Source organism: Desmodus rotundus, chromosome 7 (assembly GCF_022682495.2).
Source record: "Desmodus rotundus isolate HL8 chromosome 7, HLdesRot8A.1, whole genome shotgun sequence".
NCBI lineage: Eukaryota > Metazoa > Chordata > Mammalia > Chiroptera > Phyllostomidae > Desmodus > Desmodus rotundus.
This window is the reverse complement of record NC_071393.1, coordinates 93854357-93871801: the sequence shown is the minus strand read 5'-3', so window position 1 is coordinate 93871801 and position 17445 is coordinate 93854357. Positions and strand designations below refer to the sequence as shown.

The following is a 17445-nucleotide window of genomic DNA, read 5'->3' as shown; positions in this document are numbered from 1 at the left end:
AGAAGGCCACGCGAAGACAGAGGCAAAAGTTAGAGTGACACAGCTACAAACCAGAGGATGCCTTGCAGACACCAGAAGCTGAAAAAGGCAAGAAAGCATTCTCCAGTAGAGCCTTCCGAGGGAGCGTGGCCCTACCAACACCGTGATTTCAGGGTGAGAACAGTGAGAAAATAAATTTCTGTTGTCTTAAGCCAACATCCAGTTGTGCTACTTTGTCATGGCTCCTCTAGGAAACTAATTTACTTACTAGTCCAATTTTAATTTCCAACAATACTTAATCACTTGTGATTCTCCAAACCTACAATGCTCTCAAACTGCTGAGTCTTTGTACATGTTTGTACCTTCTATCTGGAATTCCCTCCCCAGATCTGTCTGCTTGGAAATTCCTATTCATTCCTCTCAAACACTATTTCTTTTGTGACTTCTTTGGTGGGCTTATGAACTCTCTCCTAAAGTCCTATTATACCTATGACATGTGCCCATCATAGCAATTACCTTAATTAATTTTAATTATTTGTATTCAAACACTCTTCCCACTAGATTTGAAGTCCTTAAGGACAGGAGTTGGGGCTTTATCTTTTAATTGTCCAGCACCCAGCAAAGAACCTAGCACTTACGCAGTGCTGGATAACAAATCCTTCCAGTTAAGCTGTCTAAACCCCTGCTCTGATTGCACCTCTCTGTTTAAGAACCTTCTCTGGCTCACATTTATTTACAGAATAAAAATATGAAAACTTCCTACCTAAACATTTAAGCTCTGGTTTCTACCTACCTAACCCTACTCTAATAATCTCATAATAATCCCTTTTGTGAGTACTAGCTAGGTAGCCTACACTCACTACTCTATATATATATATATCTCCCATGCTTTTGTGTACCCACACCTTCCTACAATTCATTCTACCTGAAATATTTTTTCCCACTGTCCCCAAACATCCATTTTCTTGGATATTTACTTTTAATCAATGCAGCTTCCCTATAAAAGCCTTTTTTATTCCCCTCAACTGGAAGTAGTCTTTCCTTCCTCAGGTTTCCACATACTTCATTTATATCTCCATTAGTCTCAGAGCTGCCTACGTAATCTTTTCCCTACTTGTCTATGAATTCTTTAAAGATAGAAATAATGTCTGGTTGATCACTTTCTATTGTCCTTGTACATAGCAGATGTTTAATGTACTTGATAGAAAAATAAATGACAAAACGAATATGTGAAATAATGTATTAATGTAAAACATCACTCTATGGGACTACCCATATTCTATAAAATATACCCCCCTCTCCATTAATGAAAGGACCACGGAATTACTGTCTAAATCTCCACAGTACTTAACAAAGCCCTCTCTTTGGAAATACTCAGAAGATAATACAGGTCATCTTGTCAGAAGTGCTGCAAAAAGACTGGAATATATTGAGCCAGAGAATAAAGTTGGTGAGTGTGCTGAGAAAGCAGATTGGTATTTAAAGCCTATTAAAGAGGCATACTTGAAAGGAGAAATGTCTGGGCCCAAACTTCTCTCATTAACAGTTAGAGCAAAGGTCCACTAACCTGGGGAGGGGACTGGTACAGGTTGGGATTCACCAGAATTCTCAAAGGCTCTTCAGAAGATCTATCCAATTTGGTCAGTGGTTGGTTCAAGGTTCCACTGGCAATGGCCTGTATTGCCTCATCTCGTCTGTGGTTAACAAACCAAAGGATGCAATAATTGGTAATGTTCTATGCTCAGAACATCCTTACTTACCATCACCAACAACCCTTCTACAGTAATGAAATTTAAAATTCAAAGAGGGGTTCGTGGATGACATCCTTCCCTGGCCCCCCAACTTCCTTCTGTTCACTCCAAGAACACTAAGGAATGAGTTAGCAAAAGCTCCAGAATGCTAAGAAAATACGTTGGGCACACTACAATCATTCATCTGTTTACCCAGATTATTAAAATGCCAGAACTAGAAAAGTTGCCTAGAAACAGTCTGACCCTCAAGAGAGTATTATTCTATAGCAGCCTATTTATTCAACACATTCAATTATTTCTCTGCCCACTCAGGAATCCCTCACTCCACTCTTACATGCTGATCTGAATTCTAGCCTTGCTTTAAGGGCCCAAAGTTCTATTGGGGCCCTCTACTGGCCCCATACAAAAGTGCTTCCTCCTTTCTCTGAAGTCCTGTAGCACCTACTACTTAATCATCAGATACATCCTATGGTCATGTTTGGTATGACTATTCGGCTCTAAACCTATGTAATAATTTTCATTTGTGGAACTCATTCTCCTGGATAAGTAAGAGACCATAGGTCCTGCAGGAACCGTATCTTATTCTATTCTATAGTACTACATTACTTGCTACTTTATTCCATGCCCGTGCTGGATGCTTGACAAATGTGGATGATGATAATTCTGGGGCACAACATAATGAAAAGCTTCTACCAGCCGAAAAGGCTAAACCTGACCTTGAATATAATTAAAGAGATAGTTGTTAGGAACCTCCTATATGCAAGGCAACTTAAAAGGTATGGAGGACATGGTTCCTGCCTTCAAAAAGCCTAGAATCTAATTTGCAGGTGTAAGACAGCTATAAAGATGAGCAAAACATGAGAGAATGTAATTAATACTATGAGGCACAATCCATCTGGTGGTTACTATCCTATCATCCCATGTGCTGTACTAAGTAGATTCAAGAGAGAAGCAGATTATTTGAAAGGCAAAGGTTGGGGGAGGGATTTCCAAACCAAAGGAGAAGCAAAAACAGAGGCATAAAGCTTAAATAAAAGAGAGTACAAGAATTTGAAAGAAGAGGTGAGTCTAAAATATGGTGGTGGAGAGGTGGGATCTGAAGGAGGGAAATACTGTAGATTTAAGACACAATACAGTGGTAAGTATATCCAGAACTCTATAATGTATAAAAGAAATAATGCAAATAGCTAATCAATACATTTTTAGAATGTTCAGACTTACTAGCATGCAACCAAAGCATAGACATGTGAATACAAATTATAATGAAATACCATTTTTCATGTGGTATTTCAGGTGGAAAATATTTTTTTTTAATTTTTGAGAAGGGAATTAAGAAACTAGCACTTGATATCTGGTGTGTAGCTGATAAGTCAAAAAGTTTACACAATTTAAATTTTGAGATACTGCCCAATTTCTCTTCTAAAAGTTTTACCCTCTTTTTTATTAGATATGAAATGATTTTTATTGGTAAAGCAATCCATTTCTATTATGGAAAAACTGGATAATACAAAGTAATAGAAAGAAAATAAACTCCTAAACCCATCACTCAGATATATTTTTTTCTTTATATCTGTGTATCATATACATAATAGGTAAAAATAAATAATTATTTTGAATCTAGTGGCAGAACTTCTTGTAGGGAGAGAATAACCTTTGCTTAGGAAAATTCTATGGTGGATTTTCCAGGAATGAAAGAGAAAAGCCAAGGATTGGGCTTTGTAAAAAACACTACTGTATTCAGTATTATCCAGGGGTGCATGTGTATATGAGAGAGAGAGAGACAGACAGACAGACAGACAGACAGACATCCACACCCACACAGAGGTGTGTCTTTTTCAAAACAGAAATCAGGGTGAGACCTCTATGAGCTTTCTTTTCAGTACTGTGCTGGAGCCAATATGTGTAACCCCTGTCAACTCTAAGTGGCCATAGTGGCAATTTTTTCAATAGATTTAATTTTTTAGAGCAGTTTTAGGTTCATAGCACAACTGAATGTAAAATTCAGAAATTTCCCATATATTCCCTGGCCCAACACATTCAGAGCCTCCCCTATTATCAACCATCCCTCACTAGAGTGGTACATTTGTAACAATTAATCAACCTACAATGACACATCATTATCACCCCAAATCCATAGTGTACATTAAAATTTACTCTTGGTGTTGAGGCTGTACTATTTTATTATTTTTATTTGTATTGATTTTGGGGGGGCTCCCTATGCTCATCCTTCTGTGCAGCTGTGTGTGCCTCTATACACATACACATATATACCACTCATATATGTCTAGCTCAGAATTAGGGACTGGTCCTCTGCTGTGTAGTTCACACTGGTCATTGTTCACATCACATGAACACATGGGACAAAAGGCACCTCAAAGCCTAATCTTGCTTGTGCTTGTTTATCTCCTAAAAAGGCATCCAACTGTAGGGTATGTAACTGTCTGATCACTAAGCTGTATGCCTGAAAGAGGGTGCACCATTTTAGTACTCTCACCCACAGTAAAAGAGCATACCCATTTTCCTACACTCACAGATTACACAATATTACATATATTTTATTTCAGCCAATTTTATGATACATTGTTTAAAAATTTGCATTTCTTTGATAACTAGTTGAGCATCTTTTTAAATGTTTAATGACTATTTGTATTTCCTTACCTGTAAACTGTCTATTCTCAGCCTCTGCCCATTATTCTACTGGATTTTTTTTGTCTTTTTCTTTTAATTTGCAGGCCTTTATGTAGTACAGATATTATTCTTTGACTTTTTTTTTTTTTGGTTTCATGTCTAATTTTTATTCTGAAATGTAAAGCTCTTCTGAATTAAAGTACAGTTGACATACAATGTTATATTGGTTTCAGGTGCAGAACATAGTGAGATTTCACATTTATGCACCTTACAAAGTGATCGCCACAAAAAGTCCACTATCCATCTGTCACGATACGAAGTTATTGTGATATTAACAGTCCTTACGTTGTCCTTTACATCCCCATCACTATTTACATTGCCCCTCCTAATCCCCTTAGCCTTTTTGTCCATACCCCCACTGCCCAACCCTCTGGCAATTATCAGTTTTTCTCTATCTATGGGTCAGTTTGTTCTGTTTGTTCATTTTAGTTTTTTAGATTCCACCCCTAAGTGAAATGATACAGTATTTGTCTTTCTCTGACTTAATTTCACTTAACCTATACCATCTGGGTCCATCCGTGTTGTTGCAAACGGCAGGATCCGTTTCTTTTATGGCTGAGTGACACCCCAGTGCGTTGTGCGCACACACCCACCCACCTCTATCTGTTCATCCAGTGAGGAGCGCCTGGCCTGCTTCCTTTGACTATTTTTTTATACTTTTTTATTTTTAGAGAGAGGGGAAGGGAGAAAGAGAGAAACATCAATGTGCAGTTGCCTCTCACACACCCCCAACTGGGGACCTGGCCTGCAACCCAGGCATGTGCCCTGACTGAGAATCGAACAGGCAACCCTTTGGTTCACAGGCCAGAGCTCAATCAACTGAGCCACATCAGCCAGGGCTACTCTTTGACAATTACAAATGTTGAAAATATTTCCTCTCAGTCTGGTACTTTTTTACTGTATTTAAAATATCTTATGTCTTTTGACTTTTGGGTTTTATATCCTGCTTAGAAAGAGATTTATCACACCAAGAGTGACTATATTCTCCTGTATTTCTATATTTCTTTCTGATTCTTTTATTTTTTTAATATTTATCTTCTTAGTCAAACTTATCATAGAATGATTTGAGGTAGAGATCTACTGTAGACTTTTTTTCTAAGCTGGTGGTCAATCATCCCATCATGTATTTAATCCTTTCCTTACTGTTCAGAAATATTACCTTTATCTGTTACTAAATTTACACACATACAGAGACACACACCCGTGCACACACACAATGCAGACACACAGGTCTCTTTCTGGATTCTATTATGTTTCAGTGATCTAGTCCTGTGCCGAAACTGTACTTTGTTGTTTTAAAAAGTTTTTTATAAAACTATAGTAGTTATCTAGTGGGACAAGCTCCCCTCTATGTTCATTTTCAAAATTTTATTAGCTACTCTTACATGTTTTTATTCCAAATAAATATATTAATTTTTTAAAAAACAAAAATAACAGATCCATTAGAAGAGGCAAATCTTTTACAGTCAAACCACCCCCTTCTTTCAGACCCTTTCTGCTGCTATCCACTTACTTGCTATGATACTCGGCTAGCGGACTTTCATCTTCCACAATCTTCCTTCCTGCAAAGTCAATGGTGATTTTCTTAGAGAGCCGAGAGGCATGTCGAAATTCCCTTAGCTCCTCTTCTCGCTTCTGCAGAGTTTCCCGCTCAATTTTGGACAACCACTGGTTAGAATCACTGGCAAAGTAATCTGACTCATCATCAATTACTTGGGTCCTTCGAATACTAAAAAAAGAAAAAAGAAAAAAAAGAAGACCTGGCAATTAGGCCACCTATTGACAAATAAGGACTTGATTCCTAGAAAACTATTTCAAGGCAGCTCACTCTTATGCTGTTCTAAAGGTTATTATATCAAACAAGGAGGCCCAAGAATGTTCTAAAACCAAGTCAAACTGTGCTTGGCTCCCAGCTTCTGCATATATCTTATTCCCACTGCAGGCTCAGTTTAGCTCCTAAAACTAATCTCATCCTCAGGCAGGATAAGAAAGCATCCTAATCCACCATCCTTCTAGCCTTCTTACTACTCTAGTCCTTATCTTCTGAAACTGGGCTTTTGCCTGGTTTTGTTGCACCTGAGCTCATGTCTTGGCAGCTTACTTAATATCAGAATCCCTCAACAGCTGGGACCCAGTCTATTCCTGCTAGGGCAAATTGCTACCCTTTCCCTTAGAAACTGCCGTTCTAATCTGGACCCGAAGTCCTGTGGCTCACGCTTAGGACAGCTTAGTACTCTACTACTATATGGCAGTTTCCCTGCCCAAATCTCCAGTCCCTTACTAATACAATGGCCAATCCAAGGTATGATAACCAGGCCTGTTTCTAAGATCATACCAAAAAACTGAGAACTAGAAGAAATCTTGATCCACTCTCTCATTCTACAGATGATAAACCCAGGGCTCACAGAAGTGAAGTGACAACTCTAAAGTCACAAATCAACTGGATTTGTGCATAATTACAAATTTGTAACATACACAGGCAGAGGGAAACACCGAAATCATATTCACATATTTATTTCAATTACTCAGGACTCAGCTGGATTTTTAGGTTATAAAGTAGACTGAGAGTGGGAAGTTTAAGACGTCTCAGGAGAAAACTGGTCTTATACGTAAACCTAAATAATGAAAGCGGTGCCATTGAACACATCAGCAAAAGGGCCATTTCAATAGGGAGACACTTTTCCAGTTCTTATTTATCAAGAAATGTACTCCATTTCTAATTCTATTTCTAATGTTAAGTTTTACTGAGTAGGACTAAAAGTGATTTTTAAAGGATTAAGAGTAAATATGGAATTACAAACCTTGTGATGGGCGTACTTAAGGACTAGCTTTCGGAGTTGTATCTCATGCATTCATAACAAACAGTCTGGTAGTAGTAGGTGGTCTAACCAAAGGATCATAATGCCAGGGACAGACTACCAGGTCAGTTACAGTAAGTAACAGATTTGGGGTCCAAGAACTCTCACATGGCCATTTGAAATGTGAGCATTAAGTCCTATTTAATATTTGCTTTACCATTAACTGGTTTTCAATATAGGCATTTGGTACAAAAGAAGAAAAAAAATGAAAGAGAGAAAGAAATAAAAAATAGAACTTGCAGATTCTGTTTCCTGAAGAGAAGTTGGTGGGCTAAATGACTAAAGTGTAGGAATGTAAAAGCCAACTTCGGGACATTTTAATATGTTAATCATTGAATCAGAAAACACATTTAGTGTCAAAGGGAAGGGGAAGAGTAAATCATGCCTTCCCGTGATGTGCCATTACCTATGCTCTCCCAGAGGCTGCAGCTAATAGACCCTCCAGAGCCAAGCACAGCAGTTTGCATGTGGCAGGCACTCTAATATACATGATGACTGAATGGCTCCAAGTGAAACGAGTGGGGAATTCTGTCAACCCAAATCAACTTTCTGGGGAGTGTACTAGCATGTGCCAAAAATCAAAATATGTTTCAATGTAGGATCCTCTTGGTGGGAGCCAATCTTACTTAAACGTGAATTCAAAAACAAATGTAGGCTTCCTATGTAAAGCATCCTATTGTTCTTTTCCTATAAATTTTTTCATACTCCATTCCTAAGGATGCATCAAGTGCCAAAATAATGTTTTTTTTCTTTTTTTTCTTTATTGATTTTAGAGAGAGAGGAAGAGAGAGAAACATTGATTTGTCGTTCCACTTATTTATGTGTACATTGGGTAGTTCTTGCATGTGCCCTAACCAGGGATTGAACCCACAATTTTGGCATATCAAGACAACACTCTTATCAACAGAGTTACCCAGCCAGGGCCAAAATAATGTTTTTATAGGCAGAATCTGTGGATTAGCCTACTTCCTAGCACTTGTTACTCTAACCGCATCATACCTAGTTCTGTCAAACTCTAACAGTTTGTCTTTATGCTTGATAGCCTTCTCCAGACCAGACTTAAATCGCAATTCTTGATGAGGAAGAAGGTCCTTGGTAGAGACGTCCACCTTTACAGAACTCTCTGACCCTGAAATTCAATAAGGAAATCAAATGATGTCAGTCTATAATACAAATTAATTGTTAATACTGCGCAACAGAAAATAAAGTATCAGAAGATCTGACTCTACTCTGATGACCAACAGACTTCATTTCAATGGAAAACAAACAAGTACACAGGTAGTACTTGACAAATAATAGGTTCTCAATAATCGTTAAGCTCCATTTCTTACGTTATGGAAATTTGGATCACCAAGCTATTTAACCGCACAATATACAATGCCTTATAAACGAACAACTTTATTGAGTTGAACTGAATATCACTTCTAAACATACTTTTACATATCAAAACTAACAACTAAATAATGGAAGAAAAAAGAGAAGAAACTGTAGAAAGGAGACAGTAATAATTAGAACTTATTAGATGCTAAGGCACTTAATATATGTCGTATTATTTAATATTCACAATAACCTTGTTAGAAAATTTGTATTATCTTTGTTTTACAGATAAGAAACTAAAGTTCAGAAACAATAAGCTTACTGAGTTCACTCAGAAATTAGAGGGTAGAAACAAAATTTAAACTTAGGTCTGTCTAAATCTAAAGCCTATATTAATTCCTTGGCCTATGTGTTATCTCCTTTGTGAAAGCATAGTATAAATATCTATGTATACATACACACACACAAATAAACACATATATATCCCAGAAAAGAAAGCCATAAATTGTGATAAAACCAAAATTAGTTAGGAAAACAACTAGGCAATAATAATAGTTGACCTATCTCTTTACATAAAACTCTAGGCCTGTTCAAAATCCTGTAAAATCTTTCTTTTAAAATTTAAAGAGAGCAAGAGTGAAAGCAAGAGTGGAGTGGGGGGGGGAGGATGGGACAACTGTAATAGCATAATCAATAAATATTAAAAAAAAAAAAGAGTGAAAGCAAGAGAGACTGACTGATTGACTGATTCTTATATTCTGAACATTAAAAAAGCATTTAGATACCCAGGATGGTGTGGCTCAATGGACTGAATTGCAGGTCTCCAGTTGGGGGCATGTGAGAGGCAACCAAGTGATGTTTCTCTCACACACAGATGTCTCTCTCCCTGTCTTTCTCCTCCCTCCCCTGCCCCCACAAAATATATAAATAAAATCTTTTTGTTTTTGTAATGTATTAATTTGCGAGAGCGAGAGCGAGAGCGAGAGAGGGATCATTTTGTTGTTCTACTTATTTATGCTTTCACTGGTTGCTTCTCGTACATGCCCTAACAGAGGATCAAACCCACAACCTTGGTGTAGCAGGGCAATGCTCTAACCAACTGAGCTAGCCAGTCGGGGCTAAATAAATATTTTTTTAAAGATTAAAAAAAAGATTTTATTTATTTTTAGAGAGAGGGGAAGGGAAGGAGAAAGAGAGGGAGAGAAACATCAATGTGTGGTTGTGTCTCGTAAGCCCCCACTGGGGAGCGGGCCTACAACCCAAGCTTGTGCCCTAGACCGGGAATCGAATCGGCGACCCTTTGGTTCACAGTCCCATGCTCAATCCACTGAGCCACACCAGCCAGGGCTAAATAAAATATTTTTTAAAAAACACTTAGAATTACCTTTTCTCATAATAATGACCTTATAGAAATCCTAATTTAAAAAGTATGGAGACCTGTTCAACCTCATTAATAATTCTGAAAAATTACAACTATAAAAAACTAAAAATTTGAAATGTCAAAACTCAATGATGACAGGGTCTCAGGTATAAAACTAATATTGTTGTAGATGGTACAATATATTTTGGTAATGTAATAAGATAAATACATCTTAAATGTCAAAAATTATCAATATTCAACTCAATAATCCCATTCTCAGGAATTTATCACAAGAAAGTAAATAAAAAGATATATTAACAAAAAATGACCACTTGTGATATTATTGATAATTTGGAAAGGGTCAAAATATCCAGTAGAAAATAAGTAATCATAGTACAATAAATTGAGTTAATAGATTATTTTTAGCCATGAAAAACAATAAATATGAAGACTATATAGCAACATAGAAACTAATTTTAAAATGTTAATTGAAAAATAGGAGAAACAAATACACATACTCTGATTGCTCCTTTACAATATAAACTAATATCTGTATTTAAAAAACCCAAAATATTTTCATATGTGGAAATTAATGAATATGATTTTTTCTTTTAAAAATGTCCTTAACTGGTAGGGGGAAAATGGAGACAACTGTACTTGAACAACAACAACAACAAAAAACAATGTCCTTAACTATTTATTCACGTTTTTCAACTATTAAAGACTTAAAAAAGAGTTGCAAAGAAAATGAGAGTTCCTGATAAATTTCATTCAACTTCCCTTAATGTTAATATCTTATCTAATATAACCATAGCACAATTATGAAAAGAAAGAAATTAACATTGGTACAATACTATTAACTAAATTACAGACTTTATTTGGATTTCAACATTTTTTTAATTAAAGTTATTTTTCTGTTCTGGGGTCCAATTCAGGATCCTACATTGCAGTTAGTTGTCATGTCTTAGTCTCCTCCAACCTGTGACAATTCTTGTCTTCTGTGACCTTGCAAATCCTATTCTTAATGTTCATCCAACAATTTCAGCATACATTGGTGGATCTTAACTGTAACCATTACTGTCATTACGGGGTTCTAATGGTGATTTTCTATTATCCTCGTTCTCTCATTTTAGATTCTTTAAATTTTTTAAATCATTTTTTAATTTTTCAATTACAGTAGACATACACTATTATATTAGTTTCACATGTACATCCCAGTGATCAGACATTACATAACTTACTAAGTGATCATCCAAATAAATCTCACAGCCATCTGACACCATACATAGTTATTATAATATTATTCCTATGCTGTACTTTACATCCCCGTGACTTTTCTATAATAACCAATTTGCACTTAATCCCTTCACCTTTTTCACCCATCCCCCATAGCCCTCTCCCATCTGGCAACCATCAAAATGTCTAAGTCTGTGTTCTGTTCTGCTTGTTCTGTTATTTGGTTTTTTAGATTCAATTGTTGATAGATGTGTAGTTATTGACATTTTAATGTTCATATATATTTTTTAATTTTTATTTCTTATCCTTACCTGAGGACACACTTATTGATTTGAGAGAGAGGGAAATTTTGATGTGAGAGAGAAACATCAATCCATTGTCTCTCATATGTGCCCCAACTGGGAACAGAACACACAACCTAGTTATATGCAAACCCATGACCATTTGGTTTACAGGGATGATGCTCCAACCAATTGTGCCACACTGGCCAGGGCTAATGTTCCTGGTAATATTTTTGATCTTTTCTCCTTCTGGCCCAGGATGGCTATGAATGTGGCCCAATACAAAACTGTAAATTTACTTAAAACCTTTTTTTTTACTCATCAGTTTCTATTAGTGTTTGTGTATTTAATGTGTGGCCCAAGACAACTTTTCTCCTTCCAGTGTGGCCCAGAGATGCCAAAAGGTTGGACACGTTTAGCATTTCATATAATTCTGGTTCGGTGGTGCCCTGGACGGTGGCTCAGTTGGCTGGAGTATTGTCCTTCACACCAAAAGGTTGTGGGTTCAATTCCCGGTCAGGGCTCGTACCTAGGCTGTGGGTATGATCCCAGAACAGGGAGCCTATGGGAGGCAATTGATGTTTCTCACAGTGATGTTTCTCTCTTTCTGCTTTCTTCTCTCTCTAAAATCAATTAAATATATTCTCAGTTGAGGACTTAAAAAAATACTGGTTTGGTGGTGGTGAACTCCTTTAGCTTTGTCTTGTCTGGGAACCTCTTCATCTGTTCTTCAATTTTAAGTATAGCTTTGCTGGGTAATTTTGGTTGTAGGTCCCTGATTTTCTTCATTTTGAATTTTTCTTGCCAATGCCACTGACATGCAAAATTTCTGTTGAGAAATCAGCTGACAGTCTTATGGATGTTCCCTCTAGATAACTAATGTTTTGCTCCTGTTGCTTTTAAGATTCTTTGTCTTTAAACTTTGGCACTTTAATTATGATGTATCTTGGTAGGGGACTCTTTGGGTTTGCATCCTGTGGGACTCTTTATGCTTCCTGGAATTGTATGTCTACTTTTTTTCACCAAGTTAGGGAAGATTTTCATTGTTATTTTTTCAAATAGGTTTTTAGTTTCTCACTCTCTCTTTCTCCTCCCAGCACTCCCATGATGAGAACGCTGGTACTCTTGAAGTTGTTCCAGAAGCTGCTTACACTATCATCACTTTTTTGGATTCTGTTTTCTTTTTGCTGTTCTGACTGGGTATTTTTTGCTTCCTTATATTCCAAATCACTGATATGATTCTTGGCTTCATGTACTCTACTCTTCATTCCTTATAAATTCCTCTTAATTTCAGTTTTTGTATCCATTTCTGACTGGTCCTTTTTTATGTTCCTAAATTTCTAAGTTCACTGAGTATCCTTGTAACCAGCATTTTGAACTCTGCATCTAGTAGGTTACTTGTCTCCATTTTGTTTAGTTCTTTTTCTGGAGTTTTGTTCTGTTCTTTCATTAGGGGCATGTTTGTCTCTTCATTTTGGCAGCCTCCCTGTGTGTGTTTCTATGTGTTAGACAGAGCTTCTATGTCTCCCAGACTTGGCAGAGTAGCCTAATGTGGTAGGTGTTCTGTAGGATCCAGTGGCACAGACGCCCTGATCACCCAAGCTGGGCATTCAAGGTGTGCCCCACACAGGCGGGCTGTGTAAACCCGCATGTAATTGAGCCTTGATTGCTGTTGGCACATCGATGGAAGGAATTTACCCCTCGGCCTCCAACCACCATGGAAGATCAGCTATGCCGGAGCCCACCTCACAGAGCAGGACTTACTTCAGCAGGGCTCTGCTGCCTGTAGAGATGGCTGGGTGGTAGCGCTCTGACATGGTCTGAAGCTATCCACTAGGTGTGCAGGCTCTGGGGCCTCCCAGTAGGTATGGGCCAAGGTCAACCACCATCTATATTCTGCCTGGGACCACCTGGCATGACCTACAAAGTGATCTGCAGATGGCTGCTACTTGTGCTGGGCTTAGAGGTACCCAGGTGAGAGAGAGCTGCAACACTGAGCCTGACTGCTGCTGGTGCTGGGCCTGGGGCCACTTAATGAGAGGTACAGAGCATGCTGAGGCCAGATGCTGCTGGTTTGAGAGATTTCAGGAAAATCTGAAGGATGAGCCAAGACAGGCCATTAGTGTGGAAAAACTACTGGAAACAGCTTGAGTGAGCCCAAAAGTTGGATGGGGTGGGACCTCAGGGAATCCCCAGGATGCAGCAGTGTGAGCCAGGTTGATGGGAGTCTCAGATATGGCCCCCTCTCTGCTGGCTCTGGGTAGGGCAGGGCTCACCAAAGGAACAATGACCTCTAACTGCAGTTCTGTCAGGGAGAAAGCTACCACCCCTTCAGCTTTCACCCTTTTCCTACATGATTCAGTTCCTTCCATGTATAGCTCTGATGCCTTTTACGCTGCTGCCCCAGCACTGAAGCTCAGAGTAAGTGAGTCAGAACAAGTCTGTCTGTGGGCCCTTTAAGAGGAACTGCCTGGGACTCCAGCTGCTCTCAGTCTCCCTCTGCCTCAATCCCCACTGGTTTTTCGAACCAGAAGTTATGAAACCTTCTATTCCAGGCACTGAAATCCTGGGCTGGGGGGCCTGGTGTGGGGCTGGGACCTCTCGCTTCTCAGAGGGACCTCTGCTATAAGATATCCCTCCCAAATTTTATCCACATGTGGGTGTGGACCAGCCCATTCTGAGTGTCTGCCAAGTCTCAATGTAGCTTCTTCTTTAATTCCCTAGTTGAAGGACTTCCAGGCAGCCAGATTTCAGGTGGTTCTGAATGATGTTTATACTGTAGTTAACTTGTAATTTTGATGTGGTTGGAGGAGGAAGGAGTACTTCCTATGCAGCCATCTTAACTGGCAGTCCTGTAATTCCTATTCCTTTACTAATATTCTCTACTTGGTGTAACACTATTTTCTTGGTTTCCTTAGTTCTTCGTAGTTTCCTTTGCCTGAGCTTCAGGCACAATTTCCATGTTAATATCTTTTTTTCCTGTGAATGGGCCATAATTTCTTGGGGTTTTTTGCCTGCTTCATAATTTTTTGTTGAAAACTGCACATTTTGAATATTAGTATATGTCAACTCTAGACATCAGATTCATTCACTTTATTAATTAGAATTCTTCTATAAGAAAGAGCTGTCCCTTCTCCCCATTTAGTTAATTCAGGATATTAACTTTACTCATTGGGTTATAATCCACTACAATTATTTGTTTTGTCACTCAACGTTATGTGCTCAAACGTTGAGAGGGAGAGTAATCAGAAGATTACTGCCTACCTGACATTAGCTTCTTGAGCAATTTCTGGCTCTTGTTTGAGTCACGTTGTAAAATATCCTGTTCTTCACGAGTACATACCTGTAAAGTAATAAAAGTCACATGATGCAATACCTATTTATGTTGTTTTCCTGATATTCTTACAAAGTAAACTTAAATCACACATTAGTTTGGCAACAAAAAAATGAGACTGTTGACACTTTTTTATCCAAATATACCAAAAAATATATATTCAAATTGAGTTTTACCTTACTCTTTCTATTTTTCCCTTCTTTCATGAAGCATACAAAAGACTGACCTCACTGCGAGTGACCCTGAATGACTTGGCAGTTTAAAAAAAAAATCTAACCTGCCGTGGCTGGTGTGGCTCAGTGGATTGAGTGGTGGCCTGCAAACTACAAGGTCACTGGTTCAATTCCCAGTCAGGGCACATGCCTGGGTTGCAGGCCAGGTCCCCAGTAGGGGGCATGCGAGAGGCAACCACACACTAATGTTTCTCTTTCTCTCTTTCTCCTTCTGTTCCCCTCTCTCCAAATATAAATCAATAAAATCTTTAAAAAAATAATAAAAGTAAATTTAAAAAATCTTTAAAACAATTTTAATTAAAAAAATAATCTAATCTAATCTACTTTTAAAGGAGAAAGATGTGCCATCATTGAGAATACTGCAAAAAATATTCAACACCTTTTTTTAAAAGCCTTCCAGTTCTAATCATGCAATCCATGTCTTATAGGAGAAATTATAAGCAGATATCTTATTATAAAGACAAAGAGAAAAAAGCAAATTACAGTATCACTAGTGAAATCTTCTCTAGCTTTTATACCATATATATTTTGTTTTTTGCCTTAGAATATTAAAAATGATGACTATATTAAGCAAAATAAAGTTTTGTTTATTATAAAATCACTGCAGCCCTGGCTGGGGGGCTCAGTTGGTTGGAGCATTACCCCATGCACCAAAAGGTTGGGGGGTTCAATTCCCAGGCAGGGCACCTACCTAGGTTGTGGGTTCAATCCCCATTTTGGGTGCATAGGGAGGGTACTGACTGATGTTTCTCTCTCACATTGATGTTTCTCTTTCTCTCTCTCTCTAAAACCAATAAACATATCCTCAGGTGAGGATGAAAAAAATAATAATAAAATCACTGCAATTGTAAGAAGGGAGGGGAAGAAGGGATTACTTAAAGAGTTTCATTAAGCTTATAAAACTGCCAGGCTTAAAGGACAATCTACTTTACATTCCTCTGTTTCTTGAACTGTTAGATTTCCAGGGGATCTAACAGAAAACACTGTACTTCCTAGCAGCGGGACAGAGTTCCTGCCAGCAGTGGTAGGTTGTTTCCCTAGAGAAAGCTTCACATGGGAGGACATTTATTGACAATATAAAATAGTACCCTTCACCAACACCAAATGCCACTGCTTCAGCTAGCCAGCTCAACTGGCAGTATAAGCTTTCTAGACAATTCATTAGGGTGTTTAGAACAGAGTCATTACTGCTACACACTTGAGGTCATTCCCTCACTACAGAGCTATAAAGAGGAGGTACCCTAGGAACAAAAGTGTTAATGACCTGAGGATTATGTCACAATGGTTCTGTCCCTGTGGGGATATGTCTGAAGACTTTGACAAAAAAATTTGACATTTTAGGCCCTAAAGTTTTCTTGAATTGAGATTAATCTGACACAAGACTTGGGTCTCTCAACGTATGTCTTCTCAAAACCCTTCTTACTAACAAGCCTCATTATTAGGATGTAACCTTGGGTTTTCGCCTAAAAAATTCCTGCTATTACAGTTTACTAGATATCGTAGGGAAAAAATTTACTGTGAAAAAAGAGTATGAGGGATGTAAATGTCCCTATTATTAAACCAGTAAAATAAAAAAAACTATTACCAGAGAACCGCAGAATAAGCAAGGGCCAGAGCCCTCTTGTTCACAGACTATACGCCCACAGATTAGACAGTTATTGATCAGCTTGTGCTTCTGGCCCAGGCAATCACAAGGGTGGCGACCTGGGATCAGGACTGCAAGCTTGTCTTGTCCCTCTTTTGTGTATAAACTAACAAACTTTGTCTTCTTCTTTAAGGAGTTGCTGTTCTCTTGTGCCTAAGTGTATAAAAATATCAGAAATAACACCAAATAGTTAATGACAATGAAAATTGTTGAAAAGAGAAAAACCTCAGTTCTGTTCAATAACAACTTACACACTACCAAGGAGTCAAGAAAGAAAGGAGTAGGAGAAATACAAATTAATTATAATCAAGGGTCTAAAGAAAGATTATGCTCTAGAAAAATTAGGTAACAGACCTTGCCTTTTCAGCCCTCTATTACCACTGGTGGGAAATAGCTGTAGCAGTAAAAGCTGATTATGTGACATATTTAAGCATAGCTAAATTGAAGATCATAAGAAACAAAAATGCCTCTAAAAGCAGATGACATTCTCCCTGGCTGGTGTGGCTCAATGGATGGAGTGCTGGCCTGCAGACTGAAAGGTTGCTGGTTTGATTCCTAGTCAGGGTACATGCCTGGGTTGTGGGCCAGGTCCAGAGTTGGGGGCATTGGAGAGGCATCCAATTGCTGTTTCCCTCTCTTTCTCCCTCCTTTTCCCTCTCTCTAAAAATAAATAAAATATTTTAAAAATAATAAAAGCAGATGGTACTCACAGATTTGGAAATATAAGTAAGAAAAATCAATAAAAACAGATTCAGTAAGATAG

At 38.0% G+C, this 17445-nt stretch overlaps 1 protein-coding gene across 4 annotated transcripts in view; it reads right to left on the bottom strand.

The window, feature by feature from the left end:
* Window positions 1–17445, bottom strand: part of TRIP4 (thyroid hormone receptor interactor 4) — a 57127-nt gene that overhangs the window by 29513 nt on the left and 10169 nt on the right. For all 4 annotated transcript variants that reach the window (XM_024567566.3, XM_024567567.3, XM_045201178.2 and 1 more), the window contains exons 4-8: window positions 16623–16835; window positions 14735–14813; window positions 8276–8405; window positions 5932–6147; window positions 1547–1673 (exon numbers count right to left, since the gene is read on the bottom strand). In XM_024567566.3, coding sequence (XP_024423334.1) covers window positions 1547–1673; window positions 5932–6147; window positions 8276–8405; window positions 14735–14813; window positions 16623–16835 — 765 coding nt within the window. The remainder of the gene's footprint in view (window positions 1–1546; window positions 1674–5931; window positions 6148–8275; window positions 8406–14734; window positions 14814–16622; window positions 16836–17445) is intronic.